This window comes from Phyllostomus hastatus, unplaced genomic scaffold, assembly GCF_019186645.2.
Source record: "Phyllostomus hastatus isolate PE091 unplaced genomic scaffold, TTU_PhHast_1.1 phas_contig_159, whole genome shotgun sequence".
Classification (NCBI taxonomy): Eukaryota; Metazoa; Chordata; class Mammalia; order Chiroptera; family Phyllostomidae; genus Phyllostomus; species Phyllostomus hastatus.
The window spans coordinates 5,493,702-5,514,063 of NW_025333640.1; the positions used below are offsets into that span (position 1 = coordinate 5,493,702).

At 55.6% G+C, this 20,362-nt stretch overlaps 2 protein-coding genes across 13 annotated transcripts in view; one reads left to right on the forward strand and one right to left on the reverse strand.

Annotated features, from left to right (window-relative positions):
• PTK2B (protein tyrosine kinase 2 beta) overlaps nt 1–2,219 on the forward strand; it is a 116,954-nt gene extending 114,735 nt beyond the window's left edge. For all 8 annotated transcript variants that reach the window (XM_045831539.1, XM_045831533.1, XM_045831532.1 and 5 more), the window contains one exon: nt 1,141–2,219. In XM_045831539.1, the coding sequence (XP_045687495.1) occupies nt 1,141–1,356 (216 nt within the window). In that variant the 3' untranslated portion in view covers nt 1,357–2,219. The remainder of the gene's footprint in view (nt 1–1,140) is intronic.
• A 351-nt stretch (nt 2,220–2,570) lies between these two features.
• Nucleotides 2,571–14,938, reverse strand: CHRNA2 (cholinergic receptor nicotinic alpha 2 subunit). 5 transcript variants are annotated; one of them, XM_045831542.1, is made up of 7 exons: nt 14,695–14,938; nt 12,489–12,713; nt 11,537–11,688; nt 11,031–11,075; nt 9,421–9,530; nt 5,637–6,642; nt 2,571–4,204 (listed from the first exon to the last, which is right to left on the reverse strand). In XM_045831542.1, the coding sequence occupies exons 2-7, from the start codon at nt 12,559–12,561 to the stop codon at nt 4,079–4,081; spliced, it is 1,512 nt and encodes a 503-aa protein (XP_045687498.1). In that variant the 5' UTR covers nt 12,562–12,713; nt 14,695–14,938; the 3' UTR covers nt 2,571–4,078. The 5 variants fall into 5 exon arrangements, with proteins under 5 accessions (XP_045687498.1, XP_045687497.1, XP_045687501.1 ...); XM_045831541.1 differs by having other exon boundaries at nt 14,530–14,938; XM_045831543.1 differs by having other exon boundaries at nt 4,066–4,204; nt 5,824–6,642; nt 14,530–14,938.
• Nucleotides 14,939–20,362: the final 5,424 nt, after the last annotated feature.

The following is a 20,362-nucleotide window of genomic DNA, read 5'->3' on the forward strand; positions in this document are numbered from 1 at the left end:
TCGTGCCAACCCCCAGCGCCTGTCGCTGTGTTGCCTTGCGTGGCAAAGGGGTCTCAGCAGATGTGGTTAAGTTGAGGATCTTGCTGTGGGGAGAGGACACTGGATCATCCACGGCGGTCTGATGTAGTCACAAGAGGGAGGCAGAAGCACAGCTCTCATAAGAGTCAGAGAGGGGGTGTGATGACAGAAGCAGAGGCTGAGATTATTTCGGCCTGGGCTGGAAGGCTCCGCAAGCCAAGGAAGGCCGCAGCCTTTCGGAGCGGGAGAAGGCAGCGGACAGATTCTCCCCTAGAGCCTGCAGCAGGAGCTCGGCCCCGCCGTCTCCCTGACTTAGCCCCGTTGGCCCACTCCAGACTTCCGACCTCCAGAACTATAAGAGGATCTGTGTGTTGTTTTAAGTCACTGCAGCAACAGGCAACTTGTACAGTGCCTCTGTGCATTTGTTGCCTCTCTGTCTGGGAACCCCACAGCCCTGGCCAGGCTGCTGTTTGATGTGGCATCTGCCGTGGTCAGTGACGTGGCACAGGTGACCACCGAATCCTCACTGTCTGTGACTGCTCAAGAAAAGACAGTGCGGGGGTGGGGGGTTCCCAGCATCCCTCTCTGTGGCAGCAGTGGTAGCCCGCAGAGGAGCCCCAGGCCGGGCTGTCCTGTCTGACGTGAGAGCATCTTGCCCTGGGCATGATGGCCCAGCCATTCGTTTCACCTGCTCAGTGCTCTTGAGTGCTGAGTGCGTGCTCAGAAGTGTGCTCAGCTCTGGGCCTATGGCAGTAAACAAAACCCTACAGCTCAAACCACAGCCCCAGAGCTCTTGATTTCATGGCAGACAGCTAATGAATGAGTAAATGCACTTGACCTCGGACCATCCACTCGAACATGGGGCCAGCACAAGAAGATGATATGTGATAAAGGGAGGGCCAGTGGGGGTGGATCAGACTGGGCTGGCATGGGGTGCGCTGGGGCCGGGACGTCTGCGGTGTCTGTCCTTGGTGGCTGGGCTCCAGCCTGTTCAGGGCCTCAGACTCAGCCCTGGCCTGGGTCTGACTTGCCCCCCAGAGAAATTCTGACTACCTCGGCCAACACCAAAGTGGACACTTGTGTGGCACGGGTTCCAACCTCCCCTGTTCACTCTTCCTCCAGATTGAAGGGACCCAAAAACTGCTCAACAAGGACCTGGCAGAGCTCATCAATAAGATGCGACTGGCCCAGCAAAACGCCGTGACCTCCCTGAGCGAGGAGTGCAAGCGGCAGATGCTCACAGCCTCCCACACCCTGGCCGTGGATGCCAAGAACCTGCTTGATGCCGTGGACCAGGCCAAGGTTCTGGCCAACCTGGCTCACCCGCCTGCAGAGTGACAGAGGGTGGGAGTCACCTGTCCGCGTCTTCCACCCCCGCCTGTCGTGTACCTTCCTTGCCTCCGGCCCCTGCCTTGCCTTCGGTCATGTGGGTCTTCTCAGGGGGAAGGCCGAGGGGAGTTCTTCCCTTGCCACTTTGCACGACCCCCTCCCCCCACCTCGGCCCCCAGACGGTGCTGTTCAGGCTACAGCTGGACAGAGGGGACTCAGGGCTGTAGATTCCAGGGGGTGACAAGGAGGGCTCAGAGGGAGCACAGCTGCCACTGGCCATTCCCTCCTCACACCTGCCTGGCCTGTTGGGGGTCACGCCAATGCCCCCAGTGGCCACGATGGCTTTCTGCATGGACATAGCAGGCCACGGGGAAACCAAGCTATTCCTTCTTGCTCTTCTGCCCACGGATGCAGAGGGGTCGGAGAGCAGCTTCCTTTCACAAGGTGGACAGTTGGTGAGATGAGGGGTGGACCTGGCTTTCTTGTACAGTGTATATTGGAATTTATTTAATGTGAGTTTGGTCTGGACTGACAGCCATGGGCCCCCTGGAGGGGGAACCTGGGCCACGGTCCAGCAACACGTTATTGGGAGACTGGGCGCGGGACACTGTGTTGTCAACACGCCAAGTGTCGAGGAGAAGGGGAGTCGAGGCCAAATGGGACTTAGGTCGCAGTACCCTTCCTTCCTCACTCCCACCTTTCCCCCCCTACTTTGCCCCCTCTTCCTTTCTTCCTCTTTTCTTGCTCCTCTCCCTTTCTCTCCCCCTTTCTCATCGGTTCCTGCCCTCCTTCTCTCTCGTGTTTGTGCAGAACACTCTTTCCCTTCTTTCTATTTGACTTGTGGATGAATTAAAATTGTACTATTTGCTTTATGGTTTGATCACTTCATTTGCTTGAACTGCCATTGGGGGGAAACTTTGGCTTCTAGTCACATCTCTAGAAGAAACTGATTTCACTCAGCTGGGCGCAGACCAAGGGCTGATGCTCGGCTCAGCCCAGGGGGGCCTGGTGACACCCATGCAGTGGGGTCAGCTATGAGCCTCAGCCCCTTCACTCCGCACCTGACCAAGGGGGCGTTTTCCAGTGGGGACCCAGGGCAGCCCCCGACGTGGCCATGGGAGGGATGTCAGCAGAATGGCACTCCCCGCTGACACCCAAACAACCAGGGCTCTGGGGGAGACTCTGGTGGTCCTGGGGATGCCGCAGAGGGTTGCACAGCTAGATGAATGGCGGCCTCGATTTTATTTGATTTCTCTACAAACTTGCAAGATAGAGGGGAGACGGACTGACATAAGGGGGCATCAGTGCACCAGGAGACCCGGGCTGGTCGGTCCAGGAGGGAGGAGGGAGGCTGGGGACCACGTGCACAGAAACAGGGAGGGGCCAGAAACCAGAATGGGCCACTGAGTCGGGGGTCTTGGGAGAGAACCAAGGAGCAGAGGCTGGGCCTGGGAGTTTGGAAGGAGAGGACCCCAAAGATCGAAGGGGAATTGGAAGCTTGTCCTGATCAGCGTCCTGTCTGGGGTCCCCACGCTGACCCAAGAACCCAGTGTCCACATCTTTTAGCTGCTGGGGTTCCACCCTGAGGAAGCGGGACTAGCTGGGGCAGGGGTGAGGCCTGATTCCCTGGCTGGAACTCCTCTGGGCTCCCGCTGCAACTGACGGCCATCGATGGCTGCATTCCAAGGTTCGAACACAGACCGCACGGGCAGCTCAGGCACACCATGGGGCCTTGGGAAGGACAGGCCGGGCAGGCTGGGAAGGGGAGTGGTCCTGGGTCCTGCAGTGTTGGCACCTACACAGCAGTCTTGAGGTCCAAAGTGGACCACTCACTCCCGAGTGCCAACCACCACTAGTCCCGGGAAGGGAGGCGGGGAGGGAGCACGCTGGATCAAGAGTGGCTCAGGCTGACCTTCTGGTTTGTCCACAGGAGTTGAAGGGCAGAGGGTATGCCCGTAGCAGGGACGCTCAATGCTGCCAGGCCTCTGCGGGTAGGCTGCTGCTGAGCCAGTTTGCAGCGGGGGGCAAGAGGTGCTAACCCTCCTCCTTCTGCCTGAGGGTCTGCCCTGCAGTTCTGCCCCACCCGTAGCCTGCCTCCCCCTCCTCCCCTCCCCGAAAGCCTTTCCCACTCTGCCCTTAGATTCGTGGTCTCAGACTCTGAACTTCTTTCTCCACCTCATTCAAAGACACCCCACCTGCCAGCCAGTGCTCCCCGCACCAGAGCTCCACCTTGGCCTGGCTGTTCTAACACTTCGGGCTCATTCCTGAATCCAAAACATCACTCATAGTCCTCCTGCCCCTTGTGGCACCCTCTCCCCTCTCCCCCACACCCTTTCTTTGAGGCCGGTGTTGTGTTCCCCTTCACCTGGCCTCGCCCCTGCCTTCTGCTCCCCCGAGTGACACTCCTGTCACCCAGTGTCTGTATATCTCCTTCAGGAGCATCTCATATGCTCCACAGTGTCACCACCTCATCGTAACCTTCTGCAGAGCAAGTTCCTCCCTTTCCTGCTCCTCAGCACCCAAAGCCGGGCTCTGCGCCCAGTGCAGGCTCAGCGAGAGCACAGCACTGCTAAGTGAGCGGGGTCAGGAAGTCTGCGAGGACCGGGCCAGTGTAGGGACTCCAGGGTGGGGCACCTGCGGTCACATGGTACTGACCCCAAAGGTGGGATGTGGAGGCAGCAGCAAGGATGATCAGCAGTGCCACCTTTGGGCCAAAGCCAGGGCTGTGAAATCAGATCATTCCGGCCAGGAACGGGGGAAGGAAGAGTCCCACGGTCCCCAGGAAGCAGACGATGATAAACAGCCAGAGGAATATCCTGTCAATCACCATGGCCACATACTTCCAGTCTTCCTTCACCTGCAGGTGCAAGAGGGCTCACAGTGACAGGGGGCAGGGCTTGGGAAAGGGGAGGGGCCCCACCATGTCATGGGGGCAAGGGGACCCCATTGAGACCTTGAGAAGCACAAGCAGGGGTCGGGGGGTAAGGGGTTGTCTCAAAACTCAAACAATGCTTTCCTACGTGATTCCCATCCTGTTCTACCCCTGACACAGCCTAAGGCCTTTCCCAAGGCCCTCAAGTTCCAGATAAGAGAGGCTAGAGGGACACAAGAAGGTTCTAGAACACCCAGGGACCCACAGTGGTTTAAACACACTACCCAGTACTTATAAACCGGTGAAGACTTTGCTGCCCCCATGTTGCCTCCCAACCCCCATTCACCCATCACCGCTCTAGGAGATGGAGAGGGTGTAGGTGAGGGCAGGCACGGCCCTGGGAAGGCTGGGGGGTTGCAGGGGGGACTTGGTGGGATTTGGGCTCACAGTCCAGGCAAGTGGGTCGGAACTCCTAGCTGTGCCCAGATTAGATAATGAGAATGTTTTGTATCTACTCATCAGGGTCACCCGGTAATAACCTCCCTGCCCTTCACGCTTTCCTCAGTTGTTAAGAAGGATTCCGAGATGCTGAGCAGTGGCCCGCTCACCTGATAATGCCAGACATGGCCGAGGCCAAGGAGGGGCATCCACCCGGTACAACCAAGCTTCCTCAGGGTTTGTGTGCGAACAGCGAAGTTCACAAAATACCCAGGACTCGCAAATGAGGAGGAGGAGGGGGAGACCATCAGGGCAAAGGAGGAAGGCCGACACCACAGCAGCCTGACGTATGGTCTCTCCTGATGACACTCCCCCCACCTCCCTTCATCCCTTCCCCGGCCAACAGGCAATTGGGAGAAATGGTGGTGAGGATGGCGTGCGAAGCTCTGTCTTGCTGTCTTCCAGTTAGGCTTAGCTAGGGCATTCTCTCTCTCTTTTTTAATTGTTTAATTTTTTAGGACCCTCACCTGAGGACATGCTTATTGATTTTAGAGAGAGGAAAAGGGAGGAGAGAGGGAGGGAGAGACACATCGATGTGAGAGAGAGACATCGATCAGCTGCCTCTCGCATGCGCCCTGACTGGGGACAGAACCCGCGGCCCAGGCAGGTGTCCTGACTGGGGGTCAAATCCATGACCCTTCAGTTTATAGGATGGTGCTCCAACCAACCGAGCCACATGGCCAGGGCAGCCAGGGCGTTCCTGATTGCTGGTCTGCCACCTGCCCCTTCATGTCTTCAGATTTGCCAGCTGGACGATCTCCACCACTATTTATTCCAGACTCCCAAGGGCCACCATGACTGAGGGAGATGGGTTCTCACGTGAAAGAGACTGGGTTGGCCCAACCAAACACCCTGGGGTAAGGAGGTTCCCTGCTAGGCTGATAGAGTCACGTAGGGGAGGAGCCCAGCCCCAGCTCACCGAAGAGTCGGCATCCTCAGACCGCAGGTGATCAGCGATATAGTGCACGCCGTCCAGTGCCTTCTGCATGCGAAGCGACAGCAGGAGCCCTCCCTTCTGCAGCCGGGCCTCCCCCTGGGGGCCCAAGGCCCCTTGGTGCAGATCAGCGTGGCCATGGAGGACACGCATGGAGGGGGATGACACCCACCTCTCTTCCTCTTCCTCCTCTTCCTCCTCCCTCTCTTGCACATCCAGGTTGGTCTCTAGCCAGTGATGGGAGGGGCTGAGCTGCAGATCTGGGGGGCCGTGGAGATCCAAGGGCAGCAGAGGCCGTTTCATCAGAAGCCACCGTGGCACGCAGCTGAGAAAGGCCACCCGCACCCAGGAGGGCATGTTGTGGGTGCTGGGGGAGCGGTGGTGGACATTGAGGACGAAGACCGTGATGACAATGGACAGAGTGACGAAGATCATGGTGAAGAGCAGGTACTCTCCGATGAGCGGGATGACCAGGGAGGTGGACGGGATGATCTCGGTGATGAGCAGGAGGAAGACGGTGAGCGAGAGCAGCACGGAAATGCACAGGGTGATCTTCTCCCCGCAGTCGGAGGGCAGGTAGAAGACGAGCACGGTCAGGCAGGAGATGAGCAGGCAGGGGATGATGAGGTTGATGGTGTAGAAGAGGGGCAGGCGCCGGATGACAAAGTAGTAGGTGACGTCAGGGTAGATCTCCGCGCAGCAGTCATACTTCTTGCTGTTGTAGGTGCCCGTGGCGTTGACAATGGCCCACTCGCCACTCTCCCAGTAGTCCTTCAGGTCCACCGTCTGCTCCATCGGCTCCAGGTCGAACTTCGTCTTGTCGTACGTCCAGGAGCCGAACTTCATCTTGCAGTTCTGCTGGTCAAAGGGGAAGAAGGTGACGTCGATGCTGCAGGAGCTCTTGTAGATGGCCGGGGGCACCCAGTGCACGGTGCCCGTGGAGAAGACGAGGGCCTTGGTCATGTGGTTCACCACGAACTCCCCATCTGCACTGGGGAGAGGAGAGGGGTTGGAGGGCCCGCACGCCACCCCCCTGCGCACGCCGGGCTGCTCCAGATGACCGGCAGCAGGGACCCCAGTACCAAAGCCAGACCCGGCCGGGTGGCTGGGGGCCACGCCAGTGCAAGAGACTCTCCCAGCACATGGGCATCGACGGCTACTGGTGCTGTCTTTTCAAGCTCATCTTTTTTAATTACAGAAGTAGGAATTTTGAAGAATATAAAAATATCCAAGAATGTCAAATCAAAAACAGCCACTATTAACATTCTGACATATGTATGTCATGTATATTTGATGTCCTATAAATCACATACATATCTGTGATTATTTGATAGTTTAGAGTGATTATTTATGAGTGTATTTTCTGTCCCCAGCAAATGGTGAATCAGGCCCTCACCTGGGGGTCAGGTCTTTCCACCTGGGACCTCCATCAGTGTCTTGTTGAGAAGAGACCCAAAATTTTTGCTAATAAAGACTGATAATCCCTTGATGCACCCATTCCCCGTGCGTTTCTGAGCCAGACTCACCCTCCAGAGCCTACATGGGGGCTGTGACCCGGCCTGCCCCTGCGGAGGAAGGAGGAAGCAGGGGGAAGCAGGGGGAAGGGAAAGGCAGCCCCAGACACCTGCCACGTGGGGGAGGCAGTTCCACAGCAGCGCTCTGAGGGCCCACCGCGCTCCTCCACAGAGATGGAGGGAAACTCCCTCCTGGCTGGAGTGACTGGGTCCCGTGAAAGTTGCCATTTGAGTGTCGCCTTGACTGATGGCAGGGTTTGGCGGAGAGAAGGGGTGGGGAGAGCGTCCTCCAGAACGAGGGACAGAGGAGGGGAAGGACAAAGTTCACAGGGCGTGCCTAGATTAGAGGGGCAGGTCCGGTCTCCTCACGGAGCCACTAAGCATCTGAGGGCTTACAAGGGCTTCCTTGAGGGCTTCTAGGGACACTGAAGTAGGGGTGACCCGTCAGGCTTCCCGGGAGCCCGAGCCCCTGATTTGCCCTGGGAGTGTGACCTGGGGGGCGACGCAGAGTGTTCCCCACCTGAGTCTTTAACAAGCTGTCCCTCCCTCTCCAGTTCTCAAGGTCAATTCTAAAGGCCCGAGAACCAGAAGAATACCAGGAAGAGACTTATTTCCCATGGAGCGGTTCCAGGCTAGAGGCTGGAAAACGGGAATCTTTTAAAGAAAAGGTCGGGAATGGGAACTTGGAAGGAGAGGAACAGATCAGGGCGGAAGTTTGCAGAAGGCATTTTTGTCAGCACACACAATCACCGCTAGATGGCAAGATGTGCCCTGTTGTGAGGAAGGAACGTGCGATTCCTTTGATCTTCCTGTAAACCTGGCACGGAGTGTTTGGGTGGAAGGAGACCCTTCTTTAAAGGCAAGAATTTGGCTTGAACTGTCTATAAGAATTACCTATTACATTCAAGTAACACTGGCTGGAGCCTTACTGGTCACCCTAAAACTCCAGGTCTTACCTGATGCTAAGGAAGGACTTTGCTTCTGACTTCTGCCAGATGCGCAGGAACCAGAAACTAGGTGGTGTTTGGGTACTGGCTCAGGGGAATAGACACAGGGGCCAGGTGGCAGTGATTCTGGTGGCAGCAGCCAACACCAGGCACCTGCGGGTTGGACCTTCCAGGTAACCCCTGCTGACTGTGCATATAGAAACGGCTCCAATGATTCAAAACCCTATAGTTCTAAAAGGAAAATACACGGGAAGATCCTCCAGCAAATACATTTAAATCACACTTCCAGTGATTCAGTGAACCATAACACTTCATAGGAAAGAAGAAAGGGCTCCAATGACAGGCAACCATTGTCATTCCCCTCTGACCTGGTTGGAGGCACCCAGACTCCAAAAGTGGACCTTTCCCCTTTGTTTGTTTGTTTGTTTGTTTTAATGGCTTCTCCAAAGCTGGATCTAAAGGCTTGGGAAATGCTGGGCTGAATGGGTTTCTTGGCTGCACAACTTCCAACACCGCTGGAATGCTGCCGCGTTCTGACGGCTTCTGAAGGCAGGCCCGGGGGGCGGGGCGGGGGGTGTCGCGTGCAGCGCCACCCAGGATCATTTGACCTCAGGGCCGTTTTCCACGTCCATTCACATCTCTAAGAATTCCTTAGAGCCCCACTTTAGAACATATTTTAGATGAACATAGTCTCAAATATCTTTTAATTGTAAGCACTTCTGAATGAAGAACTACCCGCTACCAAACATCATACATAAAATTATAGATCTCTATTTCTTCTATCAACCCACCTCCCCGCCCCACCTCCCTGCCCCGCTGGGCTCTCTTTAGACTCCTCTGCCTTTACTGGCTTCTGGTCGTTATGCTCAAAGACTGGTCCTTTCTGGTCTTGAAGACAAGGCAATGACAAGTAATATGGTTTTATAAACACCCTCACCAGGTGAGCTTGCTCCCTGCTCCAGCCGCACCACCACCTTGCTGCAAAACTCCAGCCCGCAGACATTGTTTCCACAGCCTGCACCAGCCGCGTTTTGAAATAATAGCGTTGGCAAATCTGTGTCCCATTAGCACGGCCCCAGGCACCAACACATAGGGGGTGCTCAATAAATTTCCGTGTATGCATAAGAGAACAAAATGAAAGAAATAAAGGAATCAATACAAAAGCTCGGGGTAGGGTGGGTGGTAGCAGAGCAGGACTTGGGGAGCAACGAGGGTGAGACATAAGGGGGCGCGCTTCCCAAATCCAACCCGGAAACCTCTCCCAAGTTGCCTCCCAGAGGCCTCCCCAGGACCCCAGCGGCTCCCTACTTGTTGTAGAGGACAATGTCGGGGATCCAGATCATCTCTGAAGGGACTCGGAGGGATGTGATGTTGCCAAACTCGGAGGGGTTCCAGCGCAGCTTGTGGTCACTCCACTCCTGTGCGTGGGGAGGGGAGTCCGGTCACCTGGTGCTGCCTGGGGAGGGGTCTCGGGGCCAACAGGCAGCCTGGGGATGCCCCAGCAGCCGGGTTCACGATCACCACGGAGCTCATCCAGCCCCACGGAGGGAGAGGGCTCTGGACTGGGAATCAGAGGTCTGGTCTGACATGGCCAACCCCCTGGCTTTGCCTCGGGTCTAGTACTTAGAGCCCTGGACACACTTAGTCCTTGTCACCCTAGTCCCGACTCTAGGCCTCATCCTGCCACTCCCCAGCTGGACGGCTCTGGGGAGCCACCTCACCCGTGTGTAATAATATATTTTTAAAAAGGGTGTATTTAGTTATTTTTAGAAGGGAAGGGAGGAAGAAAAGAAAGAGAGAAATATCGATATGCAAGAGGTATACATCAGTTGGTTGTCTCTCACATGCCCCCTACTGGGGCTTTGGCCCGCAACCCAGGCATATGTCCTGACTGGGGATTGAACCAGGGACCTTTAGGTTCTCAGGCTGGCTCTAAATCTACTGCCAGGTTTAACTTTTTTTTTCTGCCACACCAGCCAGGGTTAACTTTTTTTTCTAATGCATCACAATTTACAAAGTTATTTGCACCCTTAATGGGAAAGCCAGACAGAGAATGCCATGCGGGTGCAAATATTTCTCCACTTAACAGATAAGGAACTGAGAACCAGAGAGGTAAAAGCCTTCCAGAATATACAGCTGAGAAAGGGGAGTGAACCAGTGACTTTCAAACTGTGCTTCAGAGCACCCCCTAGGAGTGCCACCAGGGCTCACACCAGCAGGTCCACGTGATTTATTGTTTTCTCCCCCAAACCAGGTTAGAATTGTTCAGTCCCTGAAGTTTCCTCTATGGCATTATCACAAATGGTGATTACACGCAGATGTGCACAGTGGCTGATGTAATGCGTCTGTAAAGCCTGTGAGGCTGAGGACAGCACCTGCACGGCTGGCACCAGGCCCCTGGTGGATGCTCAGAAAATGAGTGTCCCAGCAACAAGAAAACTCCAGAGTTGTACGGTCACATTTCCAGGATGGTTTCCCCTGTCCCTTTTAGACCTAACTACCCCCCACAGAGAATGACTGGTGTTGGCACCCAAGCCTGTCCTTTGCCCTGTAGGGACCTATAATCGTTAAAACAGTAACCACCACCATTGGTGGTAGTGCCCTTTGGATTCTTTATTCTAATCTTCACAGCAATCCAATGAGTTAGGGTGAGGAAGCCGAAGCAGGGTATGGCCAGTAAGTGGCAGCACTGGGGCTTGGACCCTGCCTCCCCAACTCTAGGCCTGCCCTAGGTCCAAGGGCCATTTTGCTTTTATGCATTCGCACTAAAATGGTGCCTCTTCCCCTCCAGGAATAGTCGGGTAACGTTTACACAAATGCATCAGCCTGGGTGGGGATCCCGGGGGTGGGGAGAAGCAGGCACGTAAGAGCAAACGCATTGCCGCCACTCCTGCCTTACTTGGGGGGGAGGTGCTCACCTGCTTTAGCCAGACATTGGTGGTCATCATTTGGTTCTTCTCGTCCTGGCCAGCAGGCAGCGGGAGAGAGGGTAACAGTAGTCAGAGTGAGGGAACCAGCCCCAGAAGACAGGGGGACATGGGACAGGCTGGCTCAAGGCCCTCACTCAGCAGAAGACCCTCTTATATGATACAGCAAACCCGGCCCAGCCAACACCCCTCCTGACACTGTACCCCTTGCTCAGATTTTTAGGGTCACACAGGCCACTGGGGTCCTCTGGGCCCGTGTCCAGTGGAACAAGCAAAGCATCTAGAAGCCCCCCTGCTAAATCAGGGTCCCCCTAGGAGGGCCTCCAGGGCTGGGAGGGAGCGGGGAGGGAGCGGGGAGGGAGCTCGATCGAGGTGGGCTGGGGTGGGGGGGTCCGAAAGGAGAAGGACTGGGGCTGGGGAGGGAGGAGGGACCCTGGGAAAAGGGCTGGTGCCTGGGGCTGATCCCATGGGCTCAGAGGGTGGTGGGACAGGCCTACCACGTCGATGAGCTGGGCGATGGACAGCCCGAAGCGCACGATGACCACATCTGAGGTGTTGGGCACCGGTCGTGCCCAGCGGTTGTAGCCCCTGAAGAGGTGTTTGAAGAGGCGATCCTCGGCTTGGGCGTGGGGGGCTCGCCGTGCCAGCACTGGGGGACAGGAAGGAAGAATGGGGTCTCCAGGAACCCAGGGTGGTGGGTGTTCAACTCCCTCTCCCAGCAAAGCCACTCAAACTCGCTGAGCCTCAGTTTCCTTGTCTGTAAAGTGGGGACACTATCCAGGACCTATCTCACAACACTGGTGAGGAGTAAACAGAATAGCGTGTGTGAGAACCTAACAAAGCAACCAGCACGTGGTCGGAGCTCAGGACATGTCCGTTGCCCTGGCACCATTCGCTAAGTTGGCGAGGGAGTAAGTGTGGGGAGGCTGCCGAGGCAGAGGAGTGGGGAAGAAGTGAGACCTAGAGACGAGTTTCAGCCTAGGACACTTTTCCTAAAAAGTGTCCCACAACTGTCTGAGGGAACCGCTTACGTCTGTTCTGCAAACATCATCGTCACCTCCTAGGGCTCTGGGGCTTGGGCAGGTGGGCACTGCTGGTCTGACACCCAGAAAGGCACATCGGTAGCAACAGCTGGTGTGCACGGAGCACCTACTGTATTCCAGGTGCTGGTCACACACTCTCCTGTCATGTGATCCTCACAATAGACCTGGGAGGTTCAGCACACAATCGGCATTCACAGACGAGGAACACCGAAGCTAGGGCAGGTTCAAGGTGGCGCTGCTGCCCATGTCAGAGCTGCAAGTGCCCTGCCCCCATCTCACTGTGGGATGAGCTACTCGGAGTACCCTGCAGCTTTGGCGGTCGCCATGAGCTCAGCTGCAGGAGTTTCCTCCACCACATGTGAGCTTACGGGTGTGACATGTTGTCCTGGTGATGTCATTCACTCACCTGCTGGGATCAGAAGGAGCCACAACAGGCCAAGCTTTGTCATGGGCTGGAGCGCAGGGTGGGCGAGGCCCATGGCTTCAGAGGTGGGCCTGGCTGCTGATGGGGAAGTGGCTGGGCCAGGGCTTTGCTGTGGGTTGAACTGCAACTGCCTACCCAGCAGGGCCGCACGTTGCTGACACGGCAGAGCTCCGGCTGGATTCCGCACAGGCCCCCTCGGCGCTGCACCTGGGCAAGGCCGGTAGAGGGTCTCAGGGGCGTGTATCCTTGACTCGGATGTGCCTTTGTCCTCGCACTGCACACAGGTGCTCCAGTGAGCCACTCTGCCCTAAGAGGATCCCTGACCCGGTGGACAGAGGAGGGCACCGATGATACCGAAACGCCCATCTTTCTGGCCTCAGTGTTGCATGTGTAAAATGAGGATAAACACAATGAGAAGGGTGGCCAGAAGAAGAATTTGGGCACTGTTTATGATAGCCAAAAGGTGAGGGCACCCTCATTCACCAAGGACCAAGGTTCTAGGAGGTTTTTCTGTGTGCAAATTTACTCCCCCTCTTTCCAACCAATGTCATGGCCACAGATCTGAAGGTTATGATTTGTTTCACCTTTCAGCCAAGTGCACTCTATAAAAGATTTTCCCCCCATTTGTGAAAATAAAGGGGAAAAATAGAAATCCAGGCATGCTAAAATTGCATCATATAAAATATCCAAGGAGAGGAATCTGAGACCCTCCGGAAGAATGTGCAAAAAGAATTCAATTGATTCTGGAGGACATATCCCTGCAAAGTGCCTCCAATTTGCAACCCTTGTAATTAGTCCACTGTAATAATTTCACTAATTTGTCACTGGAAACCAAAGGAGAAATTGTTCCAGGTAATTGACAGTAACCAGGGTAACCTTCTACCTCTCATTAGAAAGACATTAAAAGAGAAAGAGCCCTAGACCCCTTGACTCTGGAAGTGGCTGGATGGGCAGGCCTGGGGGGAGGTGGCTGTGGGGTGAGGTCCCGGTTTGTAAAGCGGGTCCAGGTGACTGGGGTGCAAGAGAAACCAACACAGAAACGTGGTACACGTGAAGGGCTCTGATGCCAACGTCCCTATCGGGCTTGTGTCGCTGCTGATGAACAAGGGTGCCCGGACCATCCCCCACTCCCACTCCAACTCATGGCAGCCTCCCTCCCCCACCTCTTGAATCCTGGCCCCACTGAAGTGAAGGTTTTCTGGGTTGCTTCTTTGTCCACCTCCCTAAGCTGGTTTTCAACTTCTCACCCACCAGGCCACATTCGATTCTTTCCCCGAGCACAGACTTCTCCGGAAAGCCTGCTCAGATCCCACCAGCCACCCCTTGCTATCGGCATCCCCACTGCCCTCCAGTGCGGGAGTCCCAGCTCTCCCACAGCCGTCAATACCCCAAAGAAAGCCCCTTGGTTAAAGGAAATGATACTGTTTCTTCTTCCAAATCATTTCACTAAAGGTGCTCAGGGAAGAGAGAACATATCCATAGCTTTGATATCTGCTCTGCCCAAGAAATCGATCAGTTGCAGAAGCTTAACATCTCAAGGTTGCGTGAATCTCAAAGGTCATCTGGATCACCACACCAGCTGATCTAGGAATCCCCTTGACAAATGCCAGCCTCAGAAAAACCCCAGCGATGAAGAGCTTGCCACCTTCCGAGTCAGAGAACATCACTGATGTCTGTTAGCTGTTATTGAAGGAGACAGAGTATCTACTGAATGGACCAATAAATGACAAGAGAAGGAGGATAAAACAATAATGACGTTGAAGCAGATTCAATACAGTGAAGCGATAACCCCTGACACTAAGCTGCCCTTACCAGTGGGAAGGGCTGACGGCCACCGTGCCCTGAACAGCCCTGGCAGGGACACCCAGGAGACTAACATTTTTCTAGGAGCAGGCAGCATCTCCCATTCAGACACACCCCCTCCTAAGTACCCTTTGACCTCACTCTCACAACGTCCTCACCCCCACAGTGTCCCCACATCCACAATGTCCCCAACTCAAGTCTGGGGAGGCACCCTTCTTACCTGCGACCACAGAAGAAGACAGGCCATTCAAAGAATGCCGAACACCAGCCTAGCTAGTAGACGCTGGTTTGCTGACAAAAGTCTCCCCCGAAACAGAGAGACAGGTGCAGAGCAGAGCCGGGCGACTGCATTTCATTGCCAAAAAGAGGCCAGGGAAGGACACACCTTGGCAGATGAGGAAGACCTGATTCTGAGAGTCCAGTCGGCGTCCTGGGGAGGGCTGGACAAGTTCTGCAGACACGTCGGTTTGCTTGGGGCTCCCCACTCTGGCTGCTTGCGAAGCTTCGTGCAGGTGTTGCTGAGGAGGGTGTCACAAAGGTCTGTGCAGGTAAGAGGCCAGCCAGTCCACAGGAGGGGCCACTAGCTTGGCAAGCACAGGCTCGCCCTCTCATCCTCCCTCTCTCTCCCCCTCTCCCTCCCTCTCCCTCCCTCTCTCCTTCTCCCTCCCTCTCTCTCTCCCTCTCCCTCCCTCTCCCTCCCTCTCTCTCTCTCTCTCTCTCACACACACACACACACTCTCTCTCTCTCTCTCTCTCTCTCTCTGGAGGGGCGGGGGAGGAGCCTGTGACTATGCAGTCTGTGTCCAGTGGGGACAGACAACAGATTTGGTTCCCAGTTACTAGGATGCTTTGCTCTTTGCTCTGAAGGACCCCATGCTCCTGGGTCACTGTCTGGGACCCTGACCCACCCACAGGTGGAGAATCTCCTGGGTCCTGGGTCCTGGGCCCTGTTCTGTCAACAGAACAGTAGAGTTCCGAGTAACAGAAGACAGAGGACAGAGTCACGGGACAGCCAGCCTCCAGTTCTCTCCTTGCCCCTCTCCCCTGGAGGAGCACCCATCTGCCCCCTGCCAGCCTCCTGTGGGAACACCAGGCCACCGTTGCCGCCACCTGGCTCGGCTGCAGCTTGCCGGCTGCCTCTCAGCCTCCCTGCTGGCGAGCTTGCCGTCCATTGCCCAGAGAAGCAAGGTCACCCTCCACCGCACCATAAACAGACCCCTCTCTGCCTTCCTCAGTAAAAACCGGGAGCCCTGTTTCTGGTCCCAGGCAGGGCCGAGTTAGCGCCTGGGATCTGCCTAGTGGCCCCGCCAGTAAATGTCCCCAGGCCTTCTCGCCTCTTCTTCTCCCTCTCCGCTGGTTTCTTCCCCTCAGCGCGTAATTAAGTTCATCCTCCGCCCCGAAAATACTGTGGCTTCCGCCTCCCCCTTAAACTACTTGCCTTTTCATCCCTTATTTTGGCGAAAGCAAGGGGGAGCCCTGGACACGGCTGCCAGGGGCTGGTCTCTGGCTCTGCCCCCGAAGAGCCGTGTGATCTGGGGCGCCCCCGTCCCCTCTCCACGTCCCCGTTTTCTCACCGGTAACGGGAGGACGTAAACAATGGTTCCCGCTTCACGGGCTTGCTACGAGGGGTAAATGGTTGGTATAAATAAAAGGCTCAGAATAGTGGAAGAGTACTATGTATACATTTACACATGTGTGATGGCTAATATTAGCTTTTGAGGAAATTAAAATACTTGAAATACAAAAATTCATAAAATATCCATATTCTCACTACCCATAGTTAACGACTGTTACTATTTCACCATATTTACTTTCACTTGATACGTATGTATGTGTGTGTACATGCATATACATCGCTCTTTCTATGTGTGTGTTTATTTAAAATCGTGCAACTATTAAATGCATACATTCCCCAAAGAAGAAGGCAGAGGAGCGTCACGCCCGCGCCCCTCCGCACCCTCAGGCCCCGCGCGCCGACCCCACGTCGCTTTGCCAGGACAGACTCTGCGCAGGTCAGTTCTCCGCGCTGCCCCTGGCTCGCGGGACCCCGGGACCTTGGTTATTACCCAGCCCCTCCCACGTCCTCCGCAGGGCAGCGAGTTGGGTATAAATGGCAGGGCAGGGACCTCCGCGCCCCACACCACCCATGGCAGCCCATTCGGGACCTTCAGCCACTTGTTCTGCTCTGGTGCGCGCGCCGGGGCGGTCGGACGGACTTGGCTCCCGCGGAGCCCGCGAGCTGATGCAGTCCTGGGCTCTGCTGCCTCCTGGACCGCTGTCCTCACTCCCGGCACCCCCGCCCTGTGCCCGGGGACTGCGCAGCCCCTGAGGTGTCCCATTGGTCCGAGATCTAGAGACTCAGGCTGCCAGCCTCAGCCCCCTGCCTGGCGCCCTCTCCTGCCTCCCACTTAACACCCTCCAGACCTCACCACAACCACCAGGGGAGGGGGCTGGCCTGCCCCCTTGGGGTCTAAAGTAGTTTGGGCCATAGCGGGGCGGGGAGCAGTAGAGGGAGGGAGGGGGTCGGAACCCCCGGGGAGAAGAAAGGGGACCACCCGGGCGTGTGGTTGGGCGTGGGGCTGCTCACAGCAGCCGTGGGTCAAAGCTCCGGGGCTCCCCAAGCCGAGGAAGCCTGCGACCCACCCCTGGGCGTGTGCGCAGGAGAGTGGGTTGCTCAGGGCTGCTTCCTGTGCCCAGTTTTGGTAAGAAAGTGTTAAACGCATAAAGCAACAGCCAGGTGGAAAGCTGAGGAAAAGCCCCGTCTTCCCCGACATTGTCTGTTTCTGCCACTTCTCAGCACTTGGTGGGGCTGGGGGAGGGGAACCCTGGAGGGCCAAAGCCTGCGTGTTCTCTGCCGGGAAGGGCCCTCAGGGTCCCAGGGCCGCCGCAGGTGGGCGGGTCTCCCTGGGAGACGGGAGTTGGCTCCCACCCCAGTGAAGGCGACCCAACTGTTGGAGAGCCCACTGCGCCCCAGACCCTTTCCAACACCCTACATGCCTCATACTGTTTACAAACGGGGGCAAGTGAGGCTTAGAGAAATTGACCAAGTAGTTAAGAAGTTAATCAAGTAGGAACCAGGATTTGAATCCAGACTCTAAACCCTACAACCTCAGCCTCCTACTTCCCACTCTAACGCCCAGGAGATGAGCTGAAACCTGATTCCTCCTACAGGTCCTTCCAGGGCTCAGTCCTGCCTCCTGCCACCCCCCAGACCTGCCCTTTTCAAATCTCCCGTCCTCCCCACCTGTGTGGTCCCCACCCCACCCACTCTACCCCATATCCCCGCCTTGCCCCTCTGCCTCCTTTTTCCTTCAGAGCTCTGTGTCTCCGGATTCCCTAAGCAGAAGAGGCCCCTGGAGCGACACAACCTTGGGTGTCTATGTCTATGGCCCCACCTGTAAAACGGGGACCAAGCCTCTCCAGTGTGGCTGCTATTGTAGGGGACGCAACTGAATTGGTACCAGAACAAAATTTAACAGCCTTGTTTTTTGTGCTGAGAATACAGCAGTGGAGGAAGCACACAAATGCCCTGTTCCCGGAGTAGACATTCAGACATTAGCATAACAAATTTTCAGGCTCTGAAACTCACATCTTAGAGCTGGAATCAAACAATTCATGAGGAAAGGGATTAAAATGCAGTAACAGCCCTGGCCGGGAGGCTCCGGAGAATGGAGCCAGGAGGCTGTGTGCCCAGGCTGCCGTGGGGCCCGTGGTGGCGTGTGCCAATCAAACAGTGAGTGCATGGGTAGGTGGGGCCGCAGATGGATGTTTCTCTCTCTCTCTCTCAAATCAATAAATGAGTTTTAAAAAATGCAGTAATGCATATAAAATTGATCAGTCAGTATTTGGTCCTCACTCATAGACAGGGTGACCTAGCTGTGTGACCTGGAATGAGTTCTATTCCCTGTCTCCTCCTTTAGGCTGAGGAGGTCAATGACTAGTCCCCATCAGGTGGTGGGGTCTCGATGAGTGCATGCCAAGCGTTAGTTGGTGCTTGTGTTTAAGAGACTATTGGCTGTCGTCAGCTCTAATCTCGGCAGAAAATGCAGCGCTGAGACTGGGTGTATGGTTCTGTCACTGCCCCTGAGCCCCGGAAACCCATCGCCCACTTTCGTCCAGGCTCTGCTCGTTCCCTGATGGGCTGCGCCATAGGGTGGCCTGGACCCTCCTTGCTCACACTCAGATGCCTGCTGTCCTGAACACAGCCTTGTCCAGGAGCCTGGACTCCATGTTGGGAACGGACCTGAGGCTGCTATGTCCGCAGAGCTTGTCCCCTCTGCCCGTTCTTGGGCCCTGACGTGTCCCAGCTTGGAAATGGGGGAACCCAGATGCAAGTCCTACCTGTTCTATGGCTTATATACCCAACATTGCCTGCAAGCTAGATGTAGTCCGAACTTTACAGTTGAAGAAGCAGGTCTTGGAAAGGAGAAACAGCGTGTCCAAGGACACACACACACTGGCAGGGGAGCTGGGGCTGGGTGGAGCCTGGGTGTCTAGATTTCCAAGCCTAGTGATCTCTATGTTGTACCCACCTCTGTGGATCAGGCCTCTTAACCCAGGGGCAGGACCCAGCGGCATAGCCTGGAGTTCTCACCTTGAAATAGAAACTGGAGTTATTAATACAAACTCCAGAGCTCAACGAGAACCTTGCCGGGAGAGGGAGCAAGCTGGGCTGAGAACCAGCGCTCAGAAATAGCCACGTGACCATGGGAATGCTGACCTGCGAGGTTTGTCCTGCTGGCTCTGACACCAGAGCTGCCCCAGGGTGAGCTCGGCTGCCCCTCCGAGGTCTCCGTTGGTATCATCTCCCCACCGATGACACCAGCTCACAGATGGCTTGTTAGTGATTGGGAGCAGGACTGGTCAGTGTCCCGATTGATGTCTCAGGTCCTTAGTCAGGTGTGGGTTCCCCCAACATCACACCTCGGCCCAGTCTTTTTGTCCATTTTTTTCCACAGATGTATCCTCAGTGCCAAACCTTAATTTCTTTAATAACAATAATAGCAAGGCCCTACATAGAATAACAAATCTGTATGTACCATGCCTCTGGGTGCACAATACTTAATCCATAATTGGTGAGGGAATGACTACTTGTACACCACACCTTGAGGCTGGTTTCCAGGAAGGGAAACCGACCTATGGCCTCACCCCTGTCTGGGGCAGCTCTGGCACTGCCCCGAAGCATGGGCTAGCACCCCTGCAGGTGGGAAAGGAATATGACATCCCTGAGGGAGATACTGCTGTGATCTCTAGTGCACAGAGCCAGAAACAGGGCTCAGTGTGGTTAAGTAATGGGCTCAGGGTTGCAGAGCTGGTGGGTGGTGGAGTCTGGATTTGGACCCAGAGCCTGAAGTCTTTTCCCTCTGCCTCCCAGTCTGCTGAGCAGACTAGTTTTGGCTCTGATGAGGGAGGATGTGTCTGTCTTGGGGATGTATGGTCCAGAGAGCTAGGCCTGGCTCCACACAATTGTAATTTCTTTAATTAATAGTAAGAGCTGTTACTCACTGACTCTCTGTATATGGCCTGATAAGTAAGTGTTTTCTGTACCCTTGTTTATTTGGTCCTCGTAACCTCTCACAGGGTAGGTACTTGAATTGCTGTTTTTACAAAGGAATAGAGGCACAGAGAGGGGATAGGACTTGCCCAAGGTCATGCAGCTCATAAGCGGTGGATCTGAACCTGGGCAGCCTGGCTTCAGAGTGTAGGTCTATAATCACTTAGAAAAATCTCTGCAGGCCAGATATGTAAACTCTTCTTGAACCTGATGGTTTTCTGGAGCCAGACTCAGGGAGGGGATATGAGGCAGGAATTGAGTATGTGGCACTTCCTGGCCCCCTGAGCTGAGAAGTGCGGAGTTCATCTGTCCCCTGTGAGCCTCGATCCCTGGGATAAGCGGGAGTTGGAGGTGGGAGTGAGTGCAGCAGGGCAGCCCTTGTGTCTCCAGGACCAGGGTCGGGGGGAGGCCAGAGCAGTTGGCCTGGCTGAAGCTGCTGCTAGCTCAGCAACCTCTGGCCTTGGGCCTGGCTCTCCTGGGTTTCTGTCTCAGGCTCCCG